The sequence below is a fragment of the Tursiops truncatus genome, chromosome 7, assembly GCF_011762595.2.
Source record: "Tursiops truncatus isolate mTurTru1 chromosome 7, mTurTru1.mat.Y, whole genome shotgun sequence".
Lineage (NCBI taxonomy): Eukaryota > Metazoa > Chordata > Mammalia > Artiodactyla > Delphinidae > Tursiops > Tursiops truncatus.
The window spans coordinates 33,969,296-33,986,002 of NC_047040.1; the positions used below are offsets into that span (position 1 = coordinate 33,969,296).

At 37.0% G+C, this 16,707-nt stretch overlaps 1 protein-coding gene and 1 pseudogene across 13 annotated transcripts in view; one reads left to right on the top strand and one right to left on the bottom strand.

Moving 5' to 3' along the window:
• STRADB (STE20 related adaptor beta) overlaps positions 1–16,707 on the bottom strand; it is a 93,988-nt gene that overhangs the window by 64,746 nt on the left and 12,535 nt on the right. For 6 of the 13 annotated variants that reach the window (XM_073807402.1, XM_073807398.1, XM_073807399.1 and 3 more), the window contains exons 5-10: positions 14,680–14,801; positions 13,479–13,587; positions 12,475–12,598; positions 11,279–11,450; positions 10,877–10,981; positions 10,473–10,717 (exon numbers count right to left, since the gene is read on the bottom strand). In XM_073807402.1, coding sequence (XP_073663503.1) covers positions 10,473–10,717; positions 10,877–10,981; positions 11,279–11,450; positions 12,475–12,598; positions 13,479–13,587; positions 14,680–14,801 — 877 coding nt within the window. Of the gene's footprint in view, positions 1–8,380; positions 9,246–9,729; positions 9,773–10,472; positions 10,718–10,876; positions 10,982–11,278; positions 11,451–12,474; positions 12,599–13,478; positions 13,588–14,679; positions 14,802–16,707 lie in introns of those variants that run through there. The other 7 variants (XM_019939125.3, XM_019939126.3, XM_019939127.3 and 4 more) reach the window with 3 other exon arrangements.
• LOC101320203 (heterogeneous nuclear ribonucleoprotein D-like pseudogene) lies at positions 3,308–5,560 on the top strand (annotated as a pseudogene).

Here is a 16,707-nt window from a genome sequence, read left to right on the forward strand (position 1 = left end):
CTATAGAAACTCATGGGAGGTCATTTTGGCCAAGGTGGCTGTGCTACTTTGGATCCTTCAGAAAGCAGATACCAAGATGAGATTAGCCATGTACGGTAGGCAGAATAATAACCCCTCCCCCACCAACATACAAACATCCCAATCCCAGGAACCTGTGACTGTGTTACCTTACATGGCAAAAGAGATTTTGCAGCTATGATTAAATTAATGATCTGGAGCTGGAGAGACTATCCTGGATTGTCTGGGTGGGCCCAAGATAATCAAAAGGATTTTATAAGACAGAAGCAGAAGGGTCAATTCAGAGGTGTGGTCACTGAAACAGAAGCTGAAGTAATGCTGACCCGTGAAGCAAAAGAAGGCAGGTAGCTTCTAGAAGCTGGAAGAGGCAGAAATTTCTCCTCTAGAGCCTGCAGAAGGAACGTAGCCCTGCCAAATCATTTTACAATCCTCACCTCCAGAACTGTAAGATAATAAATTTGTGGTGTTTGAAGTCATTACCACTTTGTGGTAATTTGTTACAACAGTGATAAAAAAAAATTGATATAGCATGCCAGGAGCCTATGGTGCAACACTTAAGGCATTCACTCTCAGGGTGAGGCTGTCAATATCTACTGAGATGGTTAATTTTTTGTGTCAATTTGACTGGGCCACAGTGTGCCCAGTTACATGATCAAATAGTATTCTGGGTCTTTCTGTGAAAGCATTTTTGGATGAAATTAACATCTAAGTCTGTAGACTGAAAAAACAGATTGCCCTCCTTGATGTGGTGGGCCTCATCAGTTGAAGGCCTGAACGAAGAAAAAGGCTGATCCTCCCGAGAGAGAATCCCTCCTGCCTGAATGCCTTCACACTGGGATATCAGCTTTATCCTGCTTTCGGAGTCGAACTGAAACATCAGCTCATCCTAAGTCTTCAGCCTGCCAGCCTTCGATTTGGAACTACACCACTGCTTCTCCTGGGTCTCCAGCTTGCCTACTCACCTTGCAGATCTGGGATTTGTCAGCCTCTATAATCATGTGAGCCAATTCCTTATTTAAAAAATCCACTGGGGGGATGGAGATCAAGATGGCAGAATAGAAGGATATGGAGCTCACCTCCTCCACAAATATATAAAAGTAATCTATACGTGGAACAATTCTCACGGAATACTTACTGAACGTTGGCAGAAGATCTCATACAACCAAAGCTGCACAAAAGATCACCATGTAAACTGGGTAGGATAAAAGGGGGGGGAAGTAATTGGAATGGGATCTGCACCCCTCGGAGGGAGCTGTGAAAGGGAAAAAGTTCCCTCACCCTGGGAACCCCTTTCACCAGCTAGGAGGTCAGAGGGGACAGATAGGGAGCTTCAGAGGCTCAGAAGAGAGTGTAGCAGCCAGTTTGCGGCAGGCAGGAGAGAGAGAGACCAGGACAGACAGTCCTTGCCACCTCACTGCACTTCCCAGCCCAAGACATGCAGCTGCTGAGGCTGAAATCTGGGCAGATTACTGCCACTCCTACAACGGGTCCGGGTACGCAACTTCAGTGGATTTATACCAGTGGCTTTGTGAGTGCAGTGCCTGAGGGACATCCAAGCTGATTACCAGCATTCCCCAGCTGAGGCGGGTCTGGTGCCAGGAGCAGCACGTTTTGTGGGTGCACACAAGCAGAAGCAGGGCTGAAATCTGAGCTGATTACCAGCATTCTCACAGCGGAGGCAGGGCCGAGGGCAGTGCCAACAACAGTGTATTTTGTGAGCACATGCACTAGGTAACAGGTGATGGCACAGAGTGCCCGTCCCAGTGGACAGCCCCTGGAGAGGAATATGGCGCAGCTCCTTTCCCAGAGGGAGTGCTCCAATCCCACCTACCTCACAGTGCAGCTTAGAACTGGATCTGGGGGCTTCTATTCCAACAACTGGCAAGCAGACCCTGCTCTCGATAGGGCTGTGACAACCACAGAGCAGAGGAGGCCCTGCCCAACATCGAGTGCAAGCTCTGGTCATCACACCACCAATCATACCCCATATCAAGGGGATGATGGCCAGCTAACTCTGAGGAAAGACATGGCAGGCATCCATACCAAAAAACAGCCCTCACACCAAAAATAATGGACTCATGGAGGCTACACAGGGATGCTCCCACATAAAAACAGCCGTTTGAGACCACAGTAGATAATTGTTTCCCCTAAATTCAGAGTCAAAGAAATACAAGTGAAAAAGCAGAGGAAACACTCCCAATTAAAAGAAGAAAAATCCCCTGAAAGAACAAACAATGAAACAGACCTCTCCGGCCTGCCAGACTCCACATTCAAAAAGGAGGTAATAAAAATGCTGAAGGAATTAAGAAAGGCTGTCAATAGAAATGCAGATCACTGTAACAAGGAAATAGAAACTATAAAGAGGAGCCAATCAAAATTAGACAACTCAATTGTTGAGATGAAAACCAAACTAAAGGCAATAAAATACCAAACTAAATAATGCAGAGGAATGAATAAGTGATCTGGAAGATAGAATAATGGAAATCACCCAATCATTACAGAACGCTGAAAGACAAATGAAAAAAAAAAGAAAAGAAAGCGACATATGAGACCTATGGGCTGATATAAAGGATGCCAAGCTGTGCATAATAGGGATCCCAGGAGGAGAAGAGAAAGGGGGATCTAAAATGTACTTGAAGAAATTATGGCAGAAAATTTCCCAAACCTAATGAAGCAGATGTCCAGATAAAGGAAGCACAGAGGGTCCCAAACAAGATGAACCCAAACAGACCTATACCAAGACATATCATAATTAAAATGGCAAAAGTTAAAGACAGGATTCTAAAGGCAGCAAGAGAAAAACAAAGAGGTAGTTACAGAAGAACCCCCATAATGCTATTTGCTGATTTCTCTACAAAAACCTTGCAGGCCAGAAGGGAATAGCAAAATACATTCAAAGTCCTGAAAGGGAAAAACCTGCAACCTAGGATATTCTACCCAGCAAGATTATCATTTAGAATAGAAGAAAAAATTAAAGAATTTCTCAGGCAAGCAAAAACTAAAAGAATACAGCAATACTAAGTCTACCCTAAAAGAAATATTGAAAGGTTTTCTCTAAATAGAAAAGAAGCAAGAACCCATAGGAAAGGGAAAATCAAAATACGGAAAAGCAAGTATGTAAAATGATTGTACACCACTTGAATAAGCCAGTACACAGATTAAAAAAAAAATCAAAGAATTTTGTGAAAGCAATTATAACTACAATGAACAGCAAAAGGATAAACATGAAAATGTAAAACAGGACATCAACGTCATAAAATAGGGGAATAAGAAAATGTAGATTTTTTAGAATGTGTTTGAGCTTATAGGACCACCAGTCTAAAGCAAGTAGACACAATAATGAGTTAACATACTTGAAAACCAGTGTAACCACAAATCAAAAACATACAAAAGATTCACAAAAACCAAAAATTTGAACTCAAGTATAAAAGAAAACCAGCTGCATCATTTGCAACAATTCTGTAGGTTTTCTTTTCGTTTTGTTTATGGCTTTCTTTGCTGTGTAAAAGCTTTTAAGTTTAATTAGGGTCCGCTGCCATTTTCAATCCAGCTCCATACAATGCTCTGCCATTGTTGCGGCCACGACTCAGACTGCGTGACAGCACCCACCAGCCAACAATTCTGCCACCATGGAGGATATATATCAGTACAGTAACACAGAGGAATTCGGAGAGGGATCCAAGATTAACGTGAGCAAGAATCAGCAGGATGACAGTAAAATGTTTATTGGAGGCTTGAGCTGGGATACAAGTTAAGAAAGATCTGACTGAATATTTGTCTCAATTTGGGGAAGTTGTAGACTGCACAATTAAAACAGATCCAGTCACCAAAAGATCAGGAGGATCTGGATTTGTGCTTTTCAAAGATGCTGCTAGTGTTGATAAGGTTTTGGAAGTTAAAGAACACAAACTGGATGGCAAATTGCTAGACGCTAAAAAGGTCAAAGCTTTAAAAGGGAAGGAACCCCTCAAAAGGTTTTTTGTGGGTGGACTGAGCCCAGATACTTCTGAAGAACAAATTAAAGAATATTTTGGAGGCTTTGGAGAGATTGAAAATATTGAACTTCCCATGGATACAAAAGCAAATAACAGGATTTTGTTTTATTACATATACAAAGAGCCAGTTAAGAAATTGTTAGTAAGCAGTTATCATCAAATTGGTCCTGGGAAGTGTGAAATCAAAGTTGCACATACAGGCAACAACAAAAAGGAAGAAGATGTGCTGTAGCTGGTGGGTGAGGTGGTGCTGGAGTCGTGACTGAGGTCAGGGCCAAAACTGGAACCAAGTAATAATTATTATGATCAAGGATATGGAAATTACAATAGCGCCTATGGTGGTGATCAAAACTATAGTGGCTATGGCTGCTATGATTATTCTGGGTATAACTAGGAACTGCGGATACGGACAAGGATATGCAGACTACAGTGCCCAAGAAAGCACTTATGGCAAGGCATCTCAAGAGGGTGGCAGTCACCAAAACAACTGCCAGCCATACTACAAGGGGACATTGAAGAAAACAGGAGGAGATTGCTTGCAGGATGACATTGAAGATTGGTCTTCTGTTGATCTAAGATGATTATTCTATAGAAGACTTTCTAGTGTACAAGACACAACTCTGTCCAACTGTATATAGCCGCCAATTCGTTTTAACTTTGTCTTCTGCTGTGTTATGACTCAATGTGGATTTGTTTATACAAATTTTATTTGTATGATTTCATGTTAAACCTCAAATAAATGCTTCCTTATGTGTTAAAAAAATAGATAATTTGAGCAGGCTGATCACTAGAAGTGAAACAGAATCTGTAATTTTAAAACTCCCTGCAAACAAAAGTCCAGGACTGGATGGCTTCACTGCGGAATTCTACCAAACATACAAAGAAGAACTTATACTAATCCTTCTCAAATTCTTCCAAAAGACTGAAGAGGAGGGAACACTCCCAAAGTCATTCTATGAAGCCACCATCACCCTAATACCAAAACCAGATAGAAACACTACCAAAAAGAAAATTACAGGCCAATATCTTTGATGAATATAGATGCAAAAATTCTCAACAAAATACTACCACACTGAATCCAACAACACATACAAAAGATCATACACCACGACCAAGTTGGATTCATCCCAGGGTCACAAGGATGGTTCAACATATGCAAATCAATCAATGTGATAAAGAAATGACAAAACCACATGATCATCTCAATAGATAAAGAAAAAGCATTTGATAAAATTCAACATCCATTCATGAGAGAAAAAAAAAATCTTACCAAAGTGGGTATAGAGCGAACATATCTCAACATAATAAAAGCTATTTATGACAAACCTACAGCCAACGTAACACTCAACAGTGAAAAGTTGAAAGTCTTCCCACTAAAATCTGGAGCAAGACAAGGATGCTAACTCTCATCACTTCTATTCAACATAGTAGTGGAAATCCTAGCCACAGCAATCAGATAAGAAAAAGAAATCAAACATATCCAAATTGGAAGGGAAGAGGCAAAATTGTCATTATATGCAGATGACATGATACTATACATAGAAAAACCTAAACATTCCACACAAAAACTACTAAAACTGATAAACGAATTCAGCAAGGTAGCAGGATATAAGATTAACATACAGAAATCTGTTGCATTTCTTTACACTAACAATGAACTATCAGAAAGGGAAAGCTAAAAAAAAAAAAATCCCTTTTAAAATTGCATCAAAAAGCAGAAAATACTTAGGAGTAAACCTAACCAAGGTGAAAGACTTAAACACTGAGAACTATAAAACAGTAATAAAGGAAATTGAAGATGATTCAAAGAAATGGAAAGATATCCCATGTGCTTGGATTGGAAGAACATTGTTAAAATGGCCATACTACCCAAAGCAATCTACAGATTTAATGTGAACCCTATCAAATTACCCATGACATTTTTCACAGAACTAGAACAAATAATCCTAAAATTTATATGGAACCAAAAATAACCCAGAATTGCCAATGCAGTCCTGAGGAAAAGGAACAAAGCTGGAGGCATAACTCTCCCAGACTTCAGACAGCACTACAAAGCTACAGTAATCAAAACAGCATGGTATTGGCACAAAAACAGACATATGGATCAATGGAACAGAATAGAGCCCAGAAATAAACCCACACACCTACGGTCAATTAATCTTCGAGAAAAGAAGCAACAATACAATGGAGAAAAGACAGTCTCTTCAGCAAGTGGTGTTGGGAAAGCTGGACAGCTGCATGTAAATAAATGAAATTAGTACACTCCCTCACACCATACACAAAAATAAACTCAAAATGGCTCAAAGACTTAAATATAAGACATGACACCGTAAAACTCCTAGAAAAGAACATACGCAAAACATTCACTGACATAAATCATAGCAATGTTCAGTTTCCCAAGGCAAAAGAAATAAAAGCATAAACAAACAAATGGGACCTAGTCAAACATATGTTTTTGCACTGCAAAGGAAACCATAAACAAAATGAAAAGACAACCTACAGAATGGGAGAAAATATTTGCAAACAATATGACTACAAGGGCTTAATGTCCAAATATACAAAGAGCTCATACAGCTCAATATCAAAAAAGCAAATAACCCAATCAAAAAATTGGCAGATGAGCTAAATAGACATTTCTCCAAAGAAGACAATCAGATGGCAAAGAGGTACATGAAAAGATGCTCCACATTTCTAATTATTAGAGAAATGCAAATCAAAACTACGATGAGGTATCACCTCACACCAGTCAGAATGGCCATCATTAAAAAGTCTACAAATAACAAATGCTGGAGAGGGTGTGGAGAAAAATGAACCCTGCTACATTGTTGGTGGGAATGTAAATTGGTACAGCCACCATGGAGAATAGTATGGAGGTTCCTTAAAAAACTAAAAATAGAGGTACCATATGATCCAGCAATTCCACTCCTGGGCATATACCTGGAGAAAACTCTAATTTGAAAAGATACATGCACCCCAATGTACTATTTGCAATAGCCAAGACAATGGAAGCAACCTAAGTTTCCACTGACATGAATGGATAAAGAAGATGTGATATATATATATATATATATATAAAAAATCCATGTTGCTGCAAATGGCATTATTTCATTCTTTGTTATGGCTGAGTGGAATACTTTCTATTCTGTGTGTGTGTGTGTGTGTGTGTGTGTGTGTGTGTATGGATTATCATACTAAGTGAAGTAAGTCAGAAAGACAAATATCATATGATATCATGTATATGTGGAATCTAAAATATGATACAAATGAACTTATTTACAAAACAGAAACAAACTCACAGACACAGAAAACAAACTTATGGTTATCAAAGGGGCAAGTGGGTGGAGGGATAAATTAGGAGTCGGGATTAACAGATACACACTACTGTATATAAAATAAACAACAAGGACCTACTGTATAGCACAGGGAACTATATTCAATATCTGATAACCTATAATAGAAAAGAACATGTGATTATATCCATATATCTCTCTATATAGATATATATATCAATATATATACCTACATATATATATATATCACTTTGATGTACACCTGAAACTAACACAACATTGTAAATCAACTATACTTGAAAAAAAAAAAATCCACTGGTTCAGCTTCTCTGGAGAACCCTAACACAGTGGACCTGAGAGGCACTGTTTCCCGGCCTCCACAGTCCCACTTTGCAGTACACATATTGACTCTCCACACATATTTGAGAGCACCTCCTCTGTGGTTCCTGTGAGCTTCTCTTGCTGAGGGGAAATGAGAAGGAGGAGGTTAGTGGAATGAGCTACAGCCCCCACCACTACAGGTGATCTCAGTGCCTCCACTGGCACTTATCTCCTTTCTCTCCTCCACCTTGGCAAGTCTGTGGCTTGCTTGATGGAGTAACCCAAATATCCTTGAGGGGGGCTGGCCAATAAACATGAAAAGATTTGTGTTTCAGACTATTAGTCTATATATTACTGTCTCATTGGTTTTCATTTTTAAGTCTTAATCATTTCAAAATAATTTTTAGTGTAATGTTAAATAAGAGTGTGCAAATAAAGAAAATCTACTAATTGAGGTAAATCCCAACTTATCACAGTCCAAACTACATATTCTTTTTGAGACAGCATATCTCTTTTGCTAATAAGGTAAAACTATTAAGTTCTCTATGTCCTTGTAAGTTGGATCTCCTACAGGAGCAAGAATAATCATATAAAGGGCTGGAAAATCTGCCTCCATTGAATCAAACACCAGGCTGTCCCCAATTCAACAGGTTATATAAATAAATCTGTTTGAGAAAGAGCTTTCCTTGGCAAAACAAATTAGAATGTATGTTTTAGCTTTGTCAAACCACACAAATAAAATTATTAAGTATAAACTCAATTGAATAAATCTTTATTGAGCTCCCACGGGGCGCATAAATTTAGGATCTATAATTTACATAAGTAGAAAAGTGTTACTTTAGCCCCTTAACAACTAAAAAAAGCAAATTACAACTTCTCTATATATTTCAAGTGAATCATTTAATGTGAGTGAGGCTCAGTTTGATATTACCATAAGTATTATTAACACATGAAAACGGGAAAGTATAAACATTTTCCCTTCTATCAAAAACAGGTTTGATGCCAGGATAAACTAGCCTGTTGGTTTAACAATAGCTGATTAAAAAGGCTAGAGAATCTGGAAGTAAAAAATGTACTTGGAAGCAATGTCCTCTGAGGGCTCATTCCCCTGAGGGCAGCAAAATGCTGAAAAATTTAACTGGCTCAAAAATTATACTGAGAAATCAAAAAGAATAGTTAGTCACAGCTTGGGAAAAAATTTTGAGAACAGATGACACTAAATGTAGTTAGATTAATAATTCCAAAGTTTCCCTGGAGTTATAACAGCACTCTGAGCTAACCAAAGGGGCTATAACCTCATGCTCCTTTGAACAGAGTGGTTTTAAATGATAGATTCTCCAGTGCACCAACTGTATTTTCAAGTATAATTCTAGTATTTGTACCTAGCAATATAGAAGAAAAAGCAGCAGGGAGAAAGTGTCAAGTACATAGGACATAAAAGGGTTTGGCAGCCCTAGAATTCCCAGTTTGAATCTTTTTCATCAGGAAAATCCCATTCCGGCTCAGTCCAAGGTGACACTGGAGGTGGTGCTGTTGATGGCCTGTGACAAGCAGGAGGCAACAGTGAAAGTATTGAACTCTGGCTTTCTTCCTTCATCTGTTAAAGAAACTCAAAATAAGGCTGTTGGTACATAAATTCAATACATTAGTTTTTTTTAGTAAATAATAACTTTTAAAGAAATCATGTTAAATGCGTTTAAATTGTTTTTAGGTATTTTCACTTAAACATGCCTTTGATTCTGGTTATCCGAAAACAAGAAGTAACAGCCAAATAAACTGACTTTTATCAGAATTATTTTGCCCTTACATCATTTCTAGCCAATGTAGAAAAATAAAATGTCTCTAAGTTAATCAAAATATAAGCTGAGGATAAAGTAACACATGATGATATTCCGTTTGTCTTTACTCATTTTGTTTTGCAGAATGGAAATATTTTAGAAAGTCTATAATTAAACTACCAAAAACGTTTTCTTCTTTTTAACTTTACCTTGTAAGAAAATTATTTAAGAATCTTAGTAACCAAACTGTCCCATTAAGCCAACAAAATGATGTGATTTTTTAATAGTATTAAAAAACATCTAGACAACAAAGATAGATCAGCTCACCTGTTTGAAGAAAACATGGGATAATAAACTGCTTGCTGATGGCCTGAAATTTTTTTGAAAAAATTATTTTAAAAAAGACCTCATATTAGAATGTAGATTTTTTTGATGTAAACTATGTTAGAACTTAGGTTTAGAGCTATAAAACTCAATACACAAAAATTAAAAGGAAAAAATATATGTAAGGAAGCCCAATTCTTAGCTTCAACCTTAACTAATGGGCAGAATTAATTCTAGAGATAACCCTCAATTAGTCTGTGACTTAACATTTATTAGGCACTTACTAATTATAAGGAACTATACTAGGCATTAAGGGGCTTAAAAAAGATTAAAAAGACACACACCTTATTTCCAAAATGCTAACGCATTAGTTATCTGTGATAATAATTATTGTAATAACAGCAACTAACACTCTTGTACTGCTTGGAAGTTTCTAAAATGTCTTAACATAAGTGCAGTAATTAACGTCCAGAAAGATTAACTGATTTTTACAAGGTGACTTGGTTAGGAAATGATACAGCTGAGACTGAAGCCCAAGCCTTCTGACTTCCAATCTAGTATTCTTCCCATTTGCTCATTGTCTCCACTTGCTTTTAGCACTGGTATTTTCTGGATTAGGCTACTGTATAGTTTTTTGATGAAAAGACTGATAAAAGATTTGAATTTGGCAAGAAGGAAATCTCACAAAACTTCTATAAAATACAAGACACAGATGTTTTATGCTATTTAGAAGTGACCAATATTACCTTTTCTCAGGATCTTGCTGCAAACAGAGCTGTACCAGGCTAAGGAAGGCAGGAGAGAATGTTTTTGAGGGCGGTGTTTGCAATCTGTCACTATTTACTGTGCGAGTTCCACTGGAGACATGTACACTTTCTCCAATCCCAGAGTCTACACCTGATCGGGAAATTTTCATTCTGGATTCTGACTGAGGGAAAATACTGATATCCAATGGGCTATAAGGAGGACCTTTCAGTTTCTGTAACAACATCTAAAAGAAACAAAAATTTCCTTCAGTCATTTTCAGGCAAAATATTAAAGCATTAACAACAACAATAAAGGTCCTAAGAGTCTACAGCAAAGATGTTTAAAAGAAATTATATAGAATGTAAGGGAAGGAAAGTAGTTCAGGGATTTTAGCAGCATTTACCTGAGTCCTGTGCATGTCCTGGAAAGGTACCTGCCCACTGGCCAATTCACATGCTGTAATCCCAACGCTGTAAATATCTGACTTTACATTATATCCATGTAAATCCTGTAGAACAATTAATTTGAAGTCCTTTAGTATAAATAACCTTTAAAAAGTTACATACGTATGCTTTTTTGATAAAGGGTGGTGAATAATAATGGAAAAAACTCATGAGAAATCAAGATATACCTAATATTTGGTATACATTTAAAAATTCCTAACAATAATTTTGACAAGAAAGAATTTAAAAAGTCTTGCAGTAGGCCTTTCATCAATCCAAATATAAGGGCACAACTGTCCTTTAGTCAAACTCAGAAGACACTTAAGACGCATAGACAACCCAATGCAATGGCCACACCTGACCTGTCTCAGTAGTTCTGGACTCAGCCACGGCTGCACTGATGTGCTGAACTGTGGGAAATCATACACAGCCCTATGCTTCTGTCCGTGCTTAACCAAACTATGCAGATGGGACAGGCCAGAGAGGGTCACTAGGCCATCACCAGAAATGAGGATATGGCTGGCTTTAATACTCCTAGAACAAAAAGAAACAATCCTAAATACTAAGAAACTGGCCAATGAAGAAAGGATAAAAATCTGGTCAGAATAAATCCATGTATTCCCTTGGAAATTAAATACTCCTTAGAAGTTATAATTTAAAGTTAAATGCAATATTATCCAATAAAAGATAGCCTCTCATGGTATTAACAAAATTTATAAAGATATGTCTGATGTAAAATTTTCCTTCATCAAATCAATTATAAAAGAGCCTTGTTTTTCATCCTAAACACAGAAACTGGAAACTAATAGAGCAGGATGGCCAATAGTCTGGTAAAGTATAATAAAACCTTGATTAATTAGAATACTGTCTGCTAGAAATCCTCAGTTAACCAGAATGCTGCTAAGAAACAACAAACAGTAAGAAAAAAGCTTTGAGGTGAAACAAACAATAAGAAAACAAGCTTATTTAAAAGCAACTTAATTAAAAAGGAAAACAAAGTCCCAATATATCTTAGAACAGCATTGTTTTTAACATTCAGCCAATTACTTCTGCATGTACAGTTTGGCAACAAGAGAACTGATATTTAGTATGATAATCTCAAAGTGCTACAGAACACTTAAGAAATCAAAGGTTTAGTTACAATCTGTATATGATATAAACATGACATAAAACTGAAAAGCAGATAAAGCAGCTCTTTATTTGCTTAAGGAAAAAACAAAACACAAGAGTTAACTAGGATCCCACTCCCCACAGCTTATACCCCAAACAGATAGGTTCTTGTAACCCTCATTATTGGGACTTGAGCTGTGCGAAGACAGGCACTCCATCCCAGCACGGAGCACAGCACTTGGCACAGAGGAGGTGGTCTGAACATTTCTGGTGAATGAACTATAAAATGTAAGCATCTACTATACCTACTGGTCCCTCCCTCCCTCAATTTTCATTTGCAAGTTTCCTATCCTCCATTCTAACACTCAACTGCTCCTTCCTAAAAGCTCCCTAAAAGACTTCTTCCTCTCAAATTCTTTCACTTTGTAAAATACAAATAAGTAAATACCTGTGAATACAGCCATTTTGATGCAGATAGTTCAACCCTCTCACTGCTCCAAAGAGAATGTTTCTTATTAAAGTTTCACTCATTCCTTCAGGAAAGTAAGTCCTCAAGAGTTGACTTGCTGAACCTGAAAGAAACCCCTGAAATCTTTAGATGAACACTGAAAGTGCTTTTGCTTCTAGCTATGTTTTAAATGTCCTTATCAACCATAAACACACACACACGTACACACACATGCTCGCATGCACACGTGTTACATTTTAGAGTCTAACCACTTTCTTATGCCAAGGTAATTTTCCTTCACCAATCTTTAAAAAGACTTTTCTAATGACATGCTAGAGATTAGGAAAGTGAATTAACAATATTCAATATTACTAAAAAAGTACATACTGTGTGAGAACATATATATTTTAAATCCACAGGCAATTCACAAAAGCTATCCTAAAAATCAAAGCTCTAGAATCCATTCATTTATTTATTCAACACACCTACTGAACACTACTTGTGCTAGGTATCTTATGAGCACCTGGGGATACCAAAATGAAAAATACATACATGATCCTGCCCTCGAGAAGCTCAAATCCAGTGAAGGAGACAGGTACACACACACATGTTTACAATAGAGTGAAATAAGTTTACAATGCAGAGAAACAAGGATAGGGATGGTATGCACAAGCAGAAAAACTACTTTTGCTTGAAGACTAACAGCAGTTCTCCACTGAGAGAGAGGAAGGAAACTGAAGGGAAAAAGACAGCTCGTTCAAAGGATTGACTTCTTGGAGAAGCAATCAGTGGTGGTTTCAATGATCATGAGACCCATTCTACTTTTTTTTCTGAAAACTAAAATTCAACATGAACCAGATATAAAAATATATCATGAAATCTAGAATTGGCCATCAGATTTATAAATTAAAAGTAGTGAATCATAAATCAAAGATCACACTCATCCTTAATTATAGCATCCAGGCTAAACCATGAATTATTTTACCTAAAATGAGTTTTCTTACCATAGGCCATAAAAGGAGAAATAACCCAAAGCCAGCTGCCAACAGTGAAAACAGTCCAGTAAGTTGTAATATTGGGATGCCGGAAAAAGTGGGATAGAATCACTGCTTTCTAGTATAGAAACACAGAGACAAGACATTTAAAAACAACCTTTTTAGCTGATTCACGTTGTTACAAAGCAGAAACTAACACACCAGTGTAAAGAAATTATACTCCAATAAAGATGTTAAAAAAAAAGAAGGGAAAAGTAAATAACAATAAAGTGGATTTAAATAATAAAACAAACCCCCAAAACCCAACCTTTTTCCTCATTATGAAGATAACAGCAGTAGTGGCAGCTTATTAGTACCAATAATGGAGCTTATTAGTACTAAGCACTGTTCTTAGTGCTATCATGTCTTTAAATCTCACAACCACTACACAAAGTATGTGACATTATAATTCCCATTTTACAGAAGAGGATACTTAGAAACAAGTTAGAAAACTTGTCCAAAAGCACATAATTAACGAAAGTAGGATGTGAACTTATTAGACAGTCTGACTCCAGAGGTCACAGTCAATAACTATACTGTGTTCTTATGATAGAAACATTTAAAAAATACATTAAAATATGAGTATAAAAGTCACTTCTAACATTAAATCATAGAACCACTGTTAACATTTCAGTATAATTTCTTCCAGTCTTCTTCTGTGCAATATACATGTGCACATATAAATAGTTAAACAACTGGGATAATATCAAAACAAAATCCTTTCCCTCATTATATCAAAAATGATTAGTGACAACTGAAATGGTATTATAATATTCCTGAAATGCAATCTGTTAAAATTTATCAATTCAGAAGCTAGTTTTACTTAGCTGGAAGAAAAGGAAACTGTTTGCTTTTGTTTTTTCTATTTTCCTATACGATTATTTGTGACTGGACTGACGAGGGGTATTTAAATAAATTCCAGACCAGTGTTCCAAATATGATATTCATTTGAAGGAACTTATAGTAGTTACCAAAGTTTGAATATATTTGCTCTTTCATGGATCTGGCTTCCAAGTATTCTTTCCATTTCTGTAATTGCATGTTTATTAGAAGAAAGAAATCTACCTTTCTCTAACAGAACTACTAATTTGTGAAAAAAAAAATTATAGGTGTAATCTCCTCAAATAGACATTAAATTAAATGTATTTTTTTTTTTTTTTTGTATTGTTACCTGTAAAGCTTTCAGGCGTTCTTCAGTGCAGTTTTCCAGATTTGTAATTTTTACTGTGACCAGTGTTCCTGTAGGAGTATGCCGTGCGAGATGGACGGAAGTCAAGTTGTCAAATCCTCTTCCTACAATCAGACGTAAAACTTGTGTTAATGACGAAAGGAAAAAACTGATAATCTGGACTTCATCAAAATTAAAAATTTTTGCTCTTCAAGAAAACACTGTTAAGAAAATGAGAAGGCAAGCCACTGATTGAAAGTATCAACAATATTTATATCTGACAAGACTTACACACAGAGTACTATATAAAGAACTCTTATAGCTCTATAATAAATGACAAACATCCCAACTAAAAATTAGGCAGAAGATTAAATAGGTAAGCCACAAAAGAAGACACAGAAGTGGCCAACAAGCACATGAAAAGATGCTCAAAATAGAGGAGTAGGAATTAAACACAATATACCATTACACACCTATTGTAATGGTTAGTATTGTGACTTGATAAACAAATTGTTACATTCAAACAATGGAATGTTACTCAGCAATCCCCTACTCCCAGTCCCTGGCAACCACTGATGTGATTTTTGTTTGTCATGTAAGTAGTATCATAGCAGTTTTTTGTGTCTGGCTTCTTTCACTTAGTATAATGCTTTTGAGATTCTTCCGTGTTTCAGTAGTTAATTTCTCTCTATTGCAGAGTAATAATCCATTATATGTATATACCACAATTTATTTTTATCTATTCATAAATTGATAAACTTCGGTTGTTTTCAGTTTTTTGTGACTACAAATAAAGCTGCCAAAACCATTCTTTAAGTAGACATATGTTTTCATTTCTCTTTGGCAAATACCTGCAAGTGGGATGGCTAGGTCGTGTACGTTTAACTTTATAAGAAGCGGTCAAACTGTTTTTGAAAGTGGCTGAACCTCTTTGCATTCCCACAAGCCACGTATAAGTAAGTACTGCAGTGACTTGATATACTCACCAGCATTTGGTGTTGTCAGTTTTTAAACTAAAAACACCTAGAATGGTAATCTATTAATAGACACCTAATAAATGTTAGTTTCCTCCCTCTCTCCACAGTCACCAAATTCTGTCACTTTTATTGTTGAAATGCAGTTAATCTGAAATTCATCCCTTCCTCCCCAGCGACAAGCATCACTTGCCTTAGCTCAAGTCCTGTCCTTGTTCTCTGGATAGATGCAGTGACTTCCTCACTATGCCCTGCATTCTCGATCAGGACATGCACCAAAACTACTGATGGAACTACTTCAAAAGCCTGTGCCTAGTTCCCATTCACCAGAAATTTTGATTCAGGAGGTCTGTGATGGGATATAGGCACTGCAATTTTTAAAAAGACTCAGGTGATGAGGATGATACTCTGGCTGTAAATCCCTGATATACTATATCTTCCAAATTGCTGCCTGGAACTGCTGCCAGTTGTCCTTCTAAATTCAACATTTTATCAAAAGAAAGGTACTACAGTGCAGCAGCTGAGAGCTTAGACCTTACAGTCACAAGAGTTTGCTTTCAAATCACTAACTGTATGACTATTACTTAAATTCTCAGAGCCTCAGTATCCTCATCTGCAAAATGGGAGGGCTAAAGGGGTGAAATGAAAAAATACATATAATATGTTCAGCCTGATGCCGATTAGATGCTATTATTATCATCATCACTATTCCACAATGTCTCTCTAGTAGAGACGATAAATTCCAAACCTTTCCTTAAATCCACTGAGTAATGAAGTTGGTACGTTGCGGGGCTGACAGAGAGAGTCTGAACTTCTATATATATATCCCCCATATGAGTTCTTTCACAATGGTTCCAAGCCTCCTTTTTCAGATTTACCTACTCCTACTGCCTACTCGCCCTATGTTCCTGAGTCTAGGCACAGAGCAGCTATGTGATAGTCCTTCCTCAATCACCTATTCGAGTAAATTATTTTTTTACCTTTTTTGGATTGACACCATCTGAAAAGTCCTTTCTAATTTGGGGGCATTTTCCACCAGTGCTATTTTAGAAAAGGT